Source organism: Theropithecus gelada, chromosome 15 (genome assembly GCF_003255815.1).
Source record: "Theropithecus gelada isolate Dixy chromosome 15, Tgel_1.0, whole genome shotgun sequence".
Classification (NCBI taxonomy): Eukaryota; Metazoa; Chordata; class Mammalia; order Primates; family Cercopithecidae; genus Theropithecus; species Theropithecus gelada.
Window position 1 is genome coordinate 83,733,330 of NC_037683.1, and position 15,979 is coordinate 83,749,308.

General features: G+C 36.3%; 1 protein-coding gene across 1 annotated transcript in view; it reads left to right on the top strand.

The window, feature by feature from the left end:
• Positions 1-15,979, top strand: part of SMC5 (structural maintenance of chromosomes 5) — a 103,736-nt gene that overhangs the window by 9,526 nt on the left and 78,231 nt on the right. The window contains exons 4-6 of the mRNA XM_025360323.1: positions 8,240-8,402; positions 9,741-9,875; positions 12,034-12,174. Coding sequence (XP_025216108.1) covers positions 8,240-8,402; positions 9,741-9,875; positions 12,034-12,174 — 439 coding nt within the window. The remainder of the gene's footprint in view (positions 1-8,239; positions 8,403-9,740; positions 9,876-12,033; positions 12,175-15,979) is intronic.

A 15,979-nucleotide genomic window follows, 5' to 3' on the forward strand; every position in this document is an offset into this window, starting at 1 on the left:
TGGTACTTGTGCCACCATTTTTTATTTTCTCCCTTATGACACCAGTAATTCATCATGGTATTCTTTTCCCTTGAGCTTGGATATTCTCAATTGGCCATTCTTGGCAGCTATTTTTGATGGAATAAAGTGATGTTTATGATGAAACCAGTTGACCGTCCTTGGTGTATATAATTTTAATCCTTTACACATAAATGTGCACATTGTTTAGGTGATTTTTTAGAGACTGTTGCTTTTGGAATATTAGTGGAAAGTTGTGGCATTTTTGAGCTGAAAAGCCTTCAAAGATTATCTGATAGCCGTACCATTTGATATGAGATGAGGAAACGATCTTTTATAAAAATTCACTCAGAAAGTTTTTATTTATATAGAGATGGGGAAGATACACATGGAAGTAAAAAGAAAATTTTAAAATACCCAACTTATTAAAATATGATAAAATTTTACTGAAGAATATAAAATCAAGACCTGAAGAAATGGAGACGAGTGATATGTTCCTAGAAACATAAAGTTAATGTCATTATTGACATTATTAATATGTTAACATTATTAACATATTATTATTAACATGTCAGACCAGGTGCAGTGGCTCATGCATGTAATCCCAGCACTGTGGGTGGCCAAGGCAAGTGATTGCTTGAGTCCAGCAGTTGGAGACCAGCCTGAGCAACATGGCAAAACCCCATCTCTACAAAAAATACAAAAATTAGCCAGGCCTAGTGATGTGCATCTATAGACTCAGGAAACTGAGGTGAGAGAATCACCTGAGCCTGCGGAGGTAGAGGATGTAGTGAGCCATGATTGTGCCACCGCACTCCAGCCTGAGTGTCAGAGTGAGACTCTGTCTGCAAAAAAACAACAAAAAAAGTCAATCCTTTCTAAATTAATATATACATTTGATACAATGAGAGCCTCAACAGGTAAGTTTATATAGGTTGATTCTGAACTTCATCTTGAAGAATAAATGTGCCAGAAAACCCAAGGAGATTTTTAAAAAGCAAAGTTGTAAATAAGATTTTTGTCTACCACATGTTGAAGTATACTGTAAAGTTGTTGATTTAAAATAAATGTGATACTGGTATAGAAGATGAGAGGAGCAGAATGTAGAAACCAGGAACAGATCTAAATGTACATGAGAACTTACTATAAAAGTGGCAGTTTAATTAAGTGTGGGATATTTTAAGAGATAGGAAAAACCAAACTTGTTTTTGCTGTTCTCAAACTCAATACAGCACAGAACACTTCTGCACCAGATGTGTGGGTTTTTTCCCCACACCCTATAATTCAGTTCAATTCTGACACTAACCAAAAGTTAGTGCAGGACCCATAGTTAGGGGCTCAGTCGTACAGGACTGTCCTCCACTTCATAAGCCATTTGCAAGTCTTAGGTTGTGCCCTGTACTTTTGACGAACCAGCTGTAAATTGAGGTTCTCAGGACCCCTTTCTTGGTTCAGTTATTTGCTAGGATGGCTCATGAAACTCAGGGAAGCACTTAGGTTTACCCATATATTATAAAGGATTCTACAGAAGGTGCAGATGATTAGCAAAATACGGGGCGAGGTCTGGAAGAGTCCAGAGTGCAGGAGCTTCTTTCCAGACTTTCCCAGGATATGGATGTGTTCCTCAACCTGGGAGCTCTCTGAAACCCGTGGTTCAGGGAATTTTATGGAGACTTCATCACATGGGTATAAGAAACTCAATCTCTAGTCCTGCTTCCCTTCCCAGAGGATGAGGGGTAGGTTGGTGGGGCTGAAGGTTCTAAGCTTCTGTTCATGGCTTTATCTTTCTGGTGACCAGCCTACATCCAGAAGCCCACCAAGAGTTGCCTTGTTAGAAAAAGACACACTTGTCATCTAGGAAATTCCAAGGGATTAGGAGTTATGTGTCAGGAATTGAGGACAGAGACTAAATACATTTTTTTTCTTTTTTTTTGAGATGGAGTGTCACTGTCGCCCAGGCTGGAGTGCAGTGGCACCATCTCGGCTCACTGCAATTCCCAGGCTCAAGCGATTCTTCCACCTCAGCCTTCCAGGTAGCTGGGATTACAGGCACCCACCACCACGCCTGGCTACTTTTTGTATTTTTAGTAGAGACGGGGTTTTGCCCTGTTGGCCTGGCTGATCTTGAACTCCTGACCTCAAGTGATCTGCCCGCCTTGGCCTCCCAAAGTGCTGGGATTACAGGCATGAGCCACCGTACCCAGCCTACATATTTCTTTATACAGGTTGAGTATCCCTTATCTGCAATGCTTGGGACCAGAAGTGTTTTTGGACTTTGGATTTGTTTTGAGTTTAGAATATTTGCGTTACACGTATCGGTTCAACATCCCTAATCTGAAAATCTGAAATAATGAAACACCCCAGTGACCATTACCATTGAATGTCATGTTGGCACGCAGGAAGCTTTGTATTTTGGAGCATTTCAGATTTTTGGACTAGGGATACTCAACCTGTATATCACAGTATCATAGTGTAAATTATTCAAATTGAGCTGTGATAATTATCTGTTAATTTTTTAAAGATAAATTTAGAGCTTTACCTAACACCCTACACATAAATAAAATTTAAGTGTATAAATGTCAAGCACTTTTGCCACGAAGGTTCACGTGGCCTTGAGAGTACCAAATGTAAAACAGCTCATCATTAGTTGTTGAAATTATTGCTATTAAACAAATGTACTAACTGGCCATGTATGCCTTGAGTAGAATGGTGGGTAGAATAATCTGTGGCATATATTTATGTAGTCATTTTCCAGATATTTATTGAGTACCTGTACACTGGGGATACTCTTCCCTCATGGAATTTATAGTTGGGGCATAAGGAGGGACAGTTAGATAAGTAAAATACATATTATGGTAGGTGATGATAAGTGCTACATAGAATAAAGCAGAAAAGGAGGATAGAAGTGACAGAGTGGAGTTTTACAGTTTTGAATAGCCTGATCAGGAAAGATCTCACTGAGAAGACAGCATTTAAGCAAAGACCTGAAGGAGGGAAGGTAATGAGCATGGAGATAAATGGGGAAATAGTATTTCAGGTATGGAGATCTGCAAATGCCAAGGCTCGGAAGTGGTACCCACAGTGACTGGATCACATTGAAGGAGGAGAATAGTAAAAGATAAGCTGTGAAAATATCAGGAAGTAAAGCCTGTATTCATTGTAAGGACTTGGCATTTATTTTGCATAAGCCGTGAAGCCACCTGGCTTTTAGCAGAGGAATGATGTGATGTAACGTAAAAAGTTTAACCAGATTGGGTTGCTGTATGGAAAGTAAACTTTAAGAGAGCAAAGGCAAAAGCAAGAATATCAGTTAAGTGACTAATAGAACAATCCTATGAGAGATGATGGTAGCGTATGATTTGCTTATGAATTATATTATGATTCGCTTATGAATTATATACAGGGTATGGGAGAAGGAGCAAGACATCAGGGAGGACTCCAGGGTGTCTGGCATGATTAAGGGTAGAGTTTCCATTAACTGAGGTAGACAGACCTACTGCACAAGGTTTTGGCGGTAGATCATACATCATTGAACTAAGATGCCACCGCTTGTAGCTTCCAATTAAAATTAAACTAGCACAGATAGTTTGAAATGTGCATCCCAATTTCAGATGTGTTAAAATGTTTTTTTAAAAAAAGAACTTTTCAGAAACAAACATGGTAAAGTTTGAGATGCCTAGTAGATACTCGGGCAGAGCTGGGCACGGTGGCTCATACCTGTAATCCCAGCACTTAGGGAGGCAGAGGCGGGAGGATTGCTTGAACTCAGGAATTCGACCAACCTGGGCAACATAGCGAGACTCCGTCTCCACACGCATACAAAAAGGTCTGAGATTCAGGTAGAAATGTTTTTAGTGGGCAGTTAGATATATAAACCTATCATTCCTGGAGAAGTCTGGGCTGAAGATAACACATTTGGGAAATCATTAGTATTATGATGGATTAAATCGCCAGTGAAGCAGAGAGAGATAAAACAAATAAGAGTTCTAAGAACGTATCTGCTACAGTGCACCGTTTAGAGATTGAACATAGGGAAACCTAGGAAAGGAAACTGAGAATTGGCTGGTGAGTCAGGAGAATACAGTACTTGGAAACCAGTACTTGGAACAACTTCAGGAGGAGTCCGTTGTCTATCACCTGTGTGTGATACTGCTAGATAGGTCAAGTAAATTGAGAACAAAGAGTTTATTATCAGTATTTATTGAGTTGGTTATATCATTTAAGTTGAAGAATTAATTAATTCCCTGATGTTTGCTCAATTTTGCATTCTTAGAATAACCCAGTTTGGTCGTAGTTTTTTTGATGCGTTGCTAGATTGGTTTTCTAGTATTTTATTTAGGATTTTGACATCTGTATTTTGTTTGTGAAAGATACTTGTGGTTTGAATGTTTGGTTAATCTTACTGTTAAAAATAATCTGATGTGAATTGTAGGGGGTCTTGCAAAAAAATCATCTGGCTTTTTTTTCTAACTATACTGATTTAATTTTTTTCTAACTGCTGATTTCATTTATTTATAGCAATCGGTTGCTTAGATTTTTCTGTTTATTCTTGTATCACTGTGATTATTTATATTTCATAAAGGATTTTCCCATTCTTCTTAGTTTTAAATTTTATTGACGTGAATATTATCCTCTTATATGAGTTCATTATATGTGTATTATTTTATATAAAGCAGTATTTGTCTTCTAAAAATTGATTTGTCAATTTTAGTGGTTTTTTTCGATGAACCAACTTTTGCATTTGTCTTATATTATGGTTTTCTATTTCATTAATTTCTATTCTTTACTGATTCTCATTTTTTGAAATGGATATTTATTGCACTAATTTTAGTCTTTTGTTTACCTTAATATGAACAGTCAAGGTTAAAAATACCTCACTTACTGCTTTCGTGCTATCTCTCAAATTTTAGTATATAGTATTTACTGTTTTTCAGTTCTGAATATTTTCTTTATGAGTTCATAATTACAAATTGTTTCTAATTCTAATGTAGGGATTTTCTTATTAGTATTGGTTTCCACTTTGTAGTGAAGTTAAATATATAGAGATACTGGTTTTATGTTACTAATCCTTTGAAATTTCTTTCTTTTTGTAGTGAACTTTTGTAATTGTTCTTTGGCTGAAAGAATAAGTTTTCTTTTGCAGATACCTGCAGTGTTCTATATTTGTCCATTAGTGCAAGTTTATTAGTTATATTGTCACATCTTCTATATTTTTGCTGGTTTCAGTTGTCCGATACCTTGATTACTGACAAAGGTGTATTACACTATTCCTCTATGCAGATTTGTTAATTATCCTTGTCCTGTCAATTTTTGCCTTATGTATTTCTAGGACATTATTAGTTGCATCTAAGATTAAAATTGTTTATCTTCCTGGTGAATTCAACTTTCTGTTGTTAGATACTGACCTCTATCTTTCTTTTGCCTTAAAGTCCATTTAGTTTACCATTAATGTAGTTGGCAGTTTTTTTTTCCCCCCAGTATTTTTCTAGTTGTCTTTTTTCATTCTTTTCATGTTTTTAATATCTTTTGTTATCTCATTTAAACTGGTAGAGCTGTGTTATTTTTTCTGGAATCTTTTAAGTAAAGCATATAATCAATTTACAAATATATGTTTGAACTTATTTTTAGTGTCTTATTCTCTGCTTTTTATTTTTCACACTCTTCAGCATTTCTTTTCTTTCTTATTTTTGTTGGGTATTTGTTTCATTTTTCCTTCTCTTTTGTCTTGGAAATTATGCGTTCTTTTGTTTTAGTGATTACTGGAATTTTAGCAGGAATACTTGTTGGAGTTCAGACTTAATATCTGTCTTCCTGCTAAACAAAGATTTTACAGTACTTTCTTCTTAATAACTTCTCTGAACTTACATGCTTTTAAATTTCTATCTTTTTAAAACTCCTCAAAACATTATTATTAATATAATATATTATGCTGTCAATGTTTATTTAGAATTTACCTCAGATATTTGTTTGTTTTGCTTTTCATTCCTTCTTCCATTTCTGATTTTCTTTCTGAGATCACTTTCTGCCAAAAGGATATTCTGTAAAGTTTTCTTTTATGAGAGTTTTCTTTTGGAACACTCAGTTTTTAATCTGAAAATGATACTATTTTGCTCTAAATCTTGAAAGATGTGTTTCATGGATATAACATTCTATATTGACAGGTCTCTTTTCTCATATTCACAGTATAGTATAATATCATTGTTGTCTTCTTGTTTTTGTTTTTGTTTTGGTGACAGGGTCTCACCCTGTCATGATCATGACTTAACTGCATGTTTGACACCTCCCTGGTTCAAGTGATCCTCCTGCCTCAGCCTACAGGCTCTCACCACCATGCCCGGCTTTTTTTATTACTATTTTTTGTAGAGAATGGGGTCTCACTCACTGTGTTGCTCAGACAGCTCTTGAACTCCTAGGCTCAAGTGATCCTCCCACCTTGGCCTTCCAGAATACTGAGATTACAGGCGTGAGCCACCACATCTGGCCCCATTGTTGTCTTCTGATGTGAATCTAACTAATCTCAGTTTATTTGATAGCAATCATTCTCTTTTTCTCATTGTTGTCTTCTGATGTGAATCTGATCTTAGTTTATTTGATAGTAATCATTCTCTTTTTCTGAGATGCTTGTAAACTCATTTCTTTTTTTTAAGTGTTTTAGTTTCATATATATTTAGGTGTGGGTTTATTTTTTATTTACTTTTCTTGGTTTTAATGACACTCTTAAACCTATGGTTTGGTGTCTTTCATCAGTTTTTGAAAGTTCTTATTTATTATCTCTTTTAATATTGCCATTGACCCATTCTCTGTCTCCTGTCCTAGAATTCTTATTAGACATATTATGCTTTCTTAGTCATCCAAATATCTTTCAAATTTTTCATTTATGATTCTGCATTATGTTATTTCTGCTAGTGTTCTTGATACTTTGTTTTCTTGTGTGTGTGTTTGTAGTTGAACTACTCTTAGAACTTTATCTGTGTTAATTATTTTAAGATAACATAGATTCCGGCAGAGTAAATTATTAACTTCTGCCAGAGACCATTGAATACTTTCAATTCAGAATCACAGTGTACAGAATTTTCAGCTTGTGGTGGTAGCAATGAAGTATTTCTAGTTTACCCTTACAGCAAGGGTGTATCGCTTAGGTATGGCTTTCTATTGGACTCTCCACCTTGGATAGCTGTGGGCTTTGTCTATTTTTTGTCCTCTACCAGCAGATCATGAAAGTGAATCCTCAAGATGACTTGATTGGGCGAATGCCTTCAAGATGAAAGCCAATTTTATTTTTCCACTCTGAGCTTTCACCTATACTAGGATGTTAGCCAGAATTCCTTACTTTCATGCTAACTGACAAATTGATTTATGAAGATATTTTAATATTTTACTATTTTTAGTTGTTTACAGCAGGAGGATCAGTAAGGGTACTTTATTAGTCATTCTGCTGGAAATGAAAGTTTAAAACTACTTCCTTTAAAGTCCTACAATCTTACTGTTTCAAGTGGTCTGATTACAATGTAATCTATATATACAACATTTATAAGTTATTATTGTCATTTAGCGATTGGATACCAATAATTTATCTTTCTACCACATGCTGCTGAATCCCAGTGAAGAAGATGAATAGATGGGAGGTGTGGAGCAGTAGTACTTCTAAAAGCAAGAAATAAGTAAATAGCCTTCTTTCAGATTCTATATTGCGTAATGTTCCTTTATATCCATGTGAGGTAATCCTCTCTGAATTCAGAGTGGAGTGCGTGGTGAGGAATCCATGGACTACCTGTATGGGTAGTTTTTATTTCTGGAAATGCCTAAGAGTCAGTTTTCATTCATACGTTTTCTGAGCATGGGGAGTTTCAAGATTTAACTGCTCTACCCTTTAATATACTAACACATTTTGAATTGCAGTCAACACATGTGATTAAAGAATAGCATAATAATTAAAGGATAAACAGCTCCACATATGTGACTCCTCTAGTGGTGTTTATGAATTAGTGTTCACATTTGCTTTAATTTTAACAGTTTAAATAATTTTGAATGTTGAGTAAGTAACTGATGTGGTCAATTATGGTATTATGACTAATAAAATGCCGAAGTTTCCTTCTTGGAAGTGGCCAAAGTATCAAAAGGAATAAAAATCATAATAATAATTCTATCTGGCACCTTTGGTGCAAGAGAATTTCTGAAATTTTATCTCTAAACTAATGTATATATTTTGAATATAAAGATTCTTAAATTATTTTTTAATTAGGTTCAGAGCTTCTGGAAATCTTGTAATCACCCGTGAGATTGATGTGGCAAAAAATCAGTCGTTTTGGTTCATCAACAAAAAGTCTACAACCCAGAAAGTAGTGGAAGAGCAAGTTGCAGCCTTAAATATTCAAGTGGGGAATCTTTGCCAGTTTCTCCCTCAGGTATGACAGAAATAAATGTAAAGATGGGAAAATTTTGTATATAGTGTTTCCTTTCTATGCCATAGAAGGGATATTATTTAAATTGAACATAGCACTCTTATAGTTCTTCGTAAAGGTAGCATTTCATCACTTAGAGTATAATGTTATTAATTTGTAGTAATTTGGAAAATTTCAATTAGTTAAAAAAAGTCTAAATTAGAGTATTTTGAAATAAAGTATTATTTTTTGAGTTCAGAGAGTAGCTCAGATAACTATGTGCTTCTATTTGTAGACTCTTAAAATGTTAATGAACAACTTTTTAGTCAATGTTTTTGTTTGTAGACGTTATACATATATAATATTTGATATATTTGAGTTTACAAAATATTTGATATAAAACTCCTGTAAGTATACCTTCTAAAATCATGTTATAGTTTGTTTATTAAAAATAAAAAATGCTGACAATATATGTGAAATGTTAGTCATATTACCTCTTAAATTTGACTTTGAATGCTGTCTAGTGACAGCATTAACTAGTTAACTAGTACTTATTGATTAATTTCATTTTTCTTTAGAAACACAATGATGATTTCATAATGTGCAAATTAAATAAAACTTAAACATTAAAAAGTTTTTTATTTATTTTAACATTTATCAGCTGGTGTCAGATTATCTCCGGAAGTAGATGTTTGAAATTGCCTTTTTTTTCTTTTTAAACCCTCTAACATTTCTTTTTTTTTTTGAGACGGAGTCTTGCTCTGTCACCCAGGCTGGAGTGCAGTGGCCAGATCTCAGCTCACTGCAAGCTCCGCCTCCCAGGTTCACGCCATTCTCCTGCCTCAGCCTCCCGAGTAGCTGGGACTACAGGCGCCCGCCACCTCGCCCGGCTAGTTTTTTTGTATTTTTTTAGTAGAGATGGGGTTTCACCGTGTTAGCCAGGATGGTCTCGATCTCCTGACCTCGTGATCCGCCCGTCTCGGCCTCCCAAAGTGCTGGGATTACAGGCTTGAGCCACCGCACCTGGCCTAACCCTCTAACATTTCAACTGATATGTAATAAACAGTGATCATTTTCATCTTCAGACTATGTGTTCTTTTATTCCCAAACTTTTATTATACATATGTAAACATTTCAACCTTGAAATATTGGTGCAGAAAATTTTTAAAGATGGTCAAAAAGATAACAATTTATACCCTAAGTTTATCTTCATTATTCTAAAGAATAATGCACAGAAGGTTTATATCTCAAAGGTTTTTTTTAATGAGTTTCACCTTGACAAGTGTAAGCATTGGGTGAAATACATTTTGAAGATATTTGTAAATGAATGATAGTTGCTAATATTTAATTTTTGTGCTCTAGGACAAAGTTGGAGAATTTGCTAAACTCAGCAAAATTGAACTCCTCGAAGCCACTGAAAAGTCAATTGGTCCCCCAGAAATGCACAGATATCACTGTGAACTCAAAAACTTCAGGGAGAAAGAAAAACAGCTCGAGGTACTTTAAAATAGGCAGCTCATTTGTATTGTTTCTTATTGATTTCTGTATCTCAAAACATGGGAGAGAGAGTAGTAGTATTGATTCATTGAGTCAATTCGTATTTGATTTATTTTCACTTAGAATTATACTGCTAATATCAGTTCAAGTGACAGAGTGAGAATGGATCTGATAATATGAAGTTTGAAAAGGTTGACTATTTCAGCAAATACATATTATTAATTGAATTTTTAAGGAACCAATAACAGTATTATTAAAAAAATTATCTCAGGAAGTTACAGTATTCTTTCATTCATTCAGTATCTATTAAACACCTACTATGTGTCAGACACTGTGTAAGGCTTTCAGTAATAGAAGAGATACCATGTGCCCCTTAATATGGCACTTTTGTTGAACCAGTTCTCTCATGTATTTTTTTCAGTCATCTGAAGGTAGACTTTGGAAGAGAATTACACATTTAGTTGGAATGTTGTTGGTTATTTTCACCATTAATAAACATAAAAATGTACTTTTATAGCATATCCTTCATAAAGGTGTTTTATTTAATGTATCTTTTTTCTACATCCCAGCAACTAAAATAAATACAGTAAATTTTCATAATAAGAAATTATTAGTCTGGGTGTGGTGGCTCAGACCTGCAATCCCAGTACTTTGGGAGACTGAGGCAGGAGAATCGCTTGAGTTCAGGAGTTCGAGACCAGCCTGGGCAACAGGGAGACCCTGTCTCTACATGAAAAGAAATAACAAAAGTTAGCCAGGCATGGTGGCGCATGCCTGTACTTTCAGCACTTGGGAGGCTAAGGTGGGAGGATTGCTTGAGCCAAGGAGGTCAAGGTTGCAGTGAGCTGTGATTGCACCAGTGCATTCCAGCCTGGGTGACAGAGCGAGACCCTGTCTCAAAAAAAAGGAAATCTGGCTGGGTGTGGTGGCTCACACCTGTCATCCTAGTACTTTAGGAGGCCAAGGCAGGTAGATCACCTGAGGTCAGGAGTTCGAGACCAGCCTGGCCAACATGGTGAAACCCTGTCTCTACTAAAAAACAAAAATTAGCCGGGCGTGCTGGTGGGAGCCTGTAATCTGTAATCCCAGCTACTTGGGAGGCTGAGGCAGGAGAATCATTTGAACCTGGGAGACGGAGGTTGGAGTGAGCTGAGAACACCATTACACTCCAGCCTGGGCGACAAGAGCAAAACTCCGTCTCAAAAAAAAGAAAAAGGAAATCTGTTGGGGTTTTTTTGTTTTTTTTTTTAATTTTAGGTTCAGGGATACATGTGTAGGTTCATTATATAGGCACATTGTGTCACAGAGGTTAGCTGTGTCACCCAGGAAATAAGCATAGAAATCTTGTAACCAATTGCTTTCTCTCAAAGTATGACTTTCTGTACTTAATAATATATATTTTACTGTAATTAAATGTTATTTTTTGCCTTTGTCCACCAGACAAGGAAAAACATGTTTTTATTATACTTATTCAAAGTGAATAATCAAAGGAGTTGTTATGAGCTTTATATAGTTATTTTATCTTCAGATATTCTGTTCTTTTACCTTTCTCTATGTCAAACAATCAAATACTTTCACTTGAAACACTCACCTACACTCTCGACTATCCTCTGAAAGAAGACAAGCATACAAGCATATATTCTAGGTTCTGAGTACATCTTTGTATTTATTAATTCACAACATAAAGGCTAATTCTTAGCTTTCTTTCATCTCATTTCTAAGACCTTTCAGTCATGAGTGTTCATTTAACATACTAATCCTAGTAATACTACTCTTCATTTGTATATCACTTTTACAGCTTTTGTTTAGCTTTCATCTATATTAAGTGAATTGCTTCTACCCTTCAAGTGGATGCAGCAGATATTTGGAGAAGAAGAGCCCGGGCTCAGATGTGGCAGGGCTTCATTACAGTTAGGACTAATAAATTGTAGACCCTAGACCAGAACTTGGGTGGGAATGTTGCTTTTACACAGGTTTTAGGGGTTTTGTTGAGACGGGATCTCACTGTTGCCCAACCTGGAGTCTACATAGTTCTTAAGAACTCCTGTGAATTCTTTATTGTGAAATTTTGCTATCGTTGTTTATTTTTCATTGTTAGAAGATGTGACCTGTTGTCATTTTTCTGTTAAACTGATTGTTCAACATATATTTATTGTAGACCTCATGCAAAGAGAAAACTGAATATCTACAGAAAATGGTTCAGAGGAATGAAAGATATAAACAAGATGTGGAGAGGTTCTACGAACGAAAGCGACATTTAGATTTAATTGAGATGCTTGAAGCAAAAAGGCCGTGGGTGGTGAGTCATAATTTCTGGAGGAAAAATAGGTGTTTCTTTAAGTAGCAGAGTAATTATGATGACAGTATTAGTTACTGTGTATTCAAGTTAGGTGCTTCTTTTCCATTTTTGGCTTTATATGTTATACGCAATAAAATTCATGTCCTTTTTTTTCTTAATTTTTTATTATACTTTAAGTTCTAGGGTACATGTGCACAACCTGCAGGTTTGTTACATATGTATACATGTGCCATGTTGGTGTGCTGCACCCATTAACTCATTTACATTAGGTATATCTCCTAATGCGATCCCTCCCCCCTTCCCCCTCCCCCGACCCAATGACAAACCCCAGTGTGTGATGTCTCCCTTCCTGTGTCCAGGTGTTCTCATTGTTCAATTCCCACCCACGAGTGAGAACATGCGGTGTTTGGTTTTCTGTTCTTGCAATAGTTTGCTGAGAATGATGGTTTCCAGCTGCATCCATGTCCCCACAAAGGACTCCTTTTTTATGGCTGCATAGTATTCAATGGTGTATATTTGCCACATTTTCTTAATCCAGTCTGTCATTGATGGACATTTGGGTTGGTTCCAAGTCTTTGCTGTTGTGAATAGTGCCACAATAAACATACGTGTGCATGTGTCTTTATAGCAGCATAATTTATAATCCTTTGGGTATATATCCAGTAATGGGATGGCTGGGTCAAATGGTATTTCTGGTTCTAGATCCTTGAGAAATCGCCACACTGTCTTCCACGATGGTTGAACTAGTTTACAGTCCCACTAACAGTGTAAAAGTGTTCCTATTTCTCCACATCCTCTCCAGCATCTGTTATTTCCTGACTTTTTAATGATCGCCACTCTAACTGGTGTGAGATGGTATCTCATTGTGGTTTTGATTTGCATTTCTCTGATGGCGAGGGAGGATGAGCATTTTTTTCATGTGTCTGTTGTCTGCAAAAATGTCTTCTTTTGAGAATTGTCTGTTCATATCCTTTGCCCACTTTTTGATGGAGTTGTATTTTTTTTCTTGTAAATTTGTTTGACTTCTTTGTAGGTTCTGGATATCAGCCCTTTGTCAGATGAGTAGATTGCAAAAATTTTCTGCCATTCTGTAGATTGCCTGTTCACTCTGATGGTAGTTTCTTTTGCTGTGCAGAAGCTCTTTAGTTTAATTAGATCCCATTTGTCAATTTTGGCTTTTGTTGCCATTGCTTTTGGTGTTTTAGACATGAAGTCCTTGCCTATGCCTATGTCCTGAATGGTATTGCCTAGGCTTTCTTCTAGGGCTTTTATGGTTTTAGGATTAACATTTAAGTCTCTAATCCATCTTGAATTAATTTTTATATAAGATGTAAGGAAGGGATCCAGTTTTAGCTTTCTACATATGGCTAGCCAGTTTTCCCAGCACCATTTATTAAATAGGGAATCCTTTCCCCATTTCTTTTTTTTGTCAGGTCTGTCAAAGATCAGATGGTTGTAGATGTGTGGTATTATTTCTGAGGCCTCTGTTCTGTTCCATTGGTCTATATCTCTGTTTTGGTACCGGTACCATGCTGTTTTGGTTACTGGGGTTTTGTAGTATAGTTTGAAGTCAGGTAGTGTGATGCCTCCAGCTTTGTTCTTTTGGCTTAGGATTGTCTTGGCAATTCGGGGCTCTATTTTGGTTCCATATGAACTTTAAAGTAGTTTTTTCCAACTCTGAGGAAAGTCATTGGTAACTTAATGGGAATGGCATTGAATCTATAAATTACTTTGGGCAATATGGCCATTTTCATGATATTGATTCTTCCTATCCATGAGCATGGAATGTTCTTCTATTTGTGTCCTCTTTTATTTCATTGAGCAGTGGTTTGTAGTTCTCCTTGAAGAGGTCCTTCACATCCCTTGTAAGTTGGATTCCTAAGTATTTTATTCTCTTTGAAGCAGTTGTGAATGGGAGTTCACTCCTGATTTGGCTCTCTGTTTGTCTGTTAGTGGTGTATAAGAATGCTAGTGACTTTTGCACATTGATTTTGTATCCTGAGACTTTGCTGAAGTTCCTTACCAGCTTAAGGAGATTTTGGGCTGAGACAATGGGGTTTTCTAAATATACAATCATGTCATCTGCAAACAGGGACAATTTGACTTCCTCTTTTCCTAATTGAATACCCTTTATTTCTTTCTCCTGCCTGATTGCCCTGGCCAGAACTTCAAATACTATGTTGAATAGGAGTGATGAGAAAGGGCATCCCTGTATTGTGCCAGTTTTCAAAGGGAATGCTTCCAGGTTTTGCCCATTCAGTGTGATACTGGCTGTGGGTTTGTCATAAATAGCTCCTATTATTTTGAGATACGTTCCATCAATACTGAATTTATTGAGAGTTGTTAGCATGAAGGACTGTTGAATTTTGTCAAAGGCCTTTTCTCCATCTATTGAGATAATCATGTGGTTTTTTGTCTTTGGTTCTGTTTATATGCTGGATTATGTTTATTGATTTGCGTGTGTTGAACCAGCCTTGTATCCCAGGGATGAAGCCCACTTGATCATGGTGGATAAGTTTTTTGATGTACTGCTGGATTCGGTTTGCCAGTATTTTATTGAGGATTTTTGCATCAACATTCATCAGGGATGTTGGTCTAAAATGCTCTTTTATTGTTGCGTCTCTGCCAGGCTTTGGTATCAGGATGATGCTGGCCTCAGAAAATGAGTTAGGGAGGATTCCCTCTTTTTCTATTGATTGGAATAATTTCAGAAGGAATGGTACCAGATCTTGCTTGTAGTTCTGGTAGAATTTGGCTGTGAATCCGTCTGCTCCTGAACTTTTTTTGGTTGGTAGGCTATAAATTATTGCCTCAATTTCAGAGCCTGTTATTGGTCTATTCAGGGATTCAATTTCTTCCTGGTTTACTCTTGGGAGAGTGTATGTGTCCAGGAATTTATCCATTTCTTCTAGGTTTTCTTTTTTTTTTTTTTTAATTTATTATTATTATTATACTTTAAGTTCTAGGGTACATGTGCATAACGTGCAGGTTTGTTACATATGTATACTTGTGCCATGTTGGTGTGCTGCACCCATCAACTCGTCAGCACCCACCATTAAAAAGTCAGGAAACAACAGGTGCTGGAGAGGATGTGGAGAAATAGGAACACTTTTACACTGTTGGTGGGATTGTAAACTAGTTCAACCATTATGGAAAACAGTATGGCGATTCCTCAAAGATCTAGAACTAGATGTACCATATGACCCAGCCATCCCATTGCTGGGTATATACCCAAAGGATTGTAAATCATGCTGCTATAAAGACACATGCACACGTATGTTTATTGCGGCACTATTCACAATAGCAAAGACTTGGAATCAACCCAAATGTCCATCAGTGACAGACTGGATTAAGAAAATGTGGCACATATACACCATGGAATACTACGCAGCCATAGAAAAGGATGAGTTTGTGTCCTTTGTAGGGACATGGATGCAGCTGGAAACCATCATTCTTAGCAAACTATCACAAGAACAGAAAACCAAACACCGCATGTTCTCACTCATAGGTGGGAACTGAACAATGAGATCTCTTCTAGGTTTTGTAGTTTATTTGCATAGAGGTGTTTATAGTATTCTCTGACGGTAGTTTGTATTTCTGTGAGGTCGGTGGTGATATTCCCTTTATCATTTTTTATTGCATCTGTTTGATTCTTCTCTCTGTTCTTCTTTATTAGTCTTGCTAGCGGTCTGTCAGTTTTCTTGATCTGTTCAAAAAGCCAGCTCCTGGATTCATTGATTTTTTGAAGGGTTTTTTGTGTCTCTACCTCCTTCAGTTCTGCTCTGATCTTAGTTATTTCTTGCCT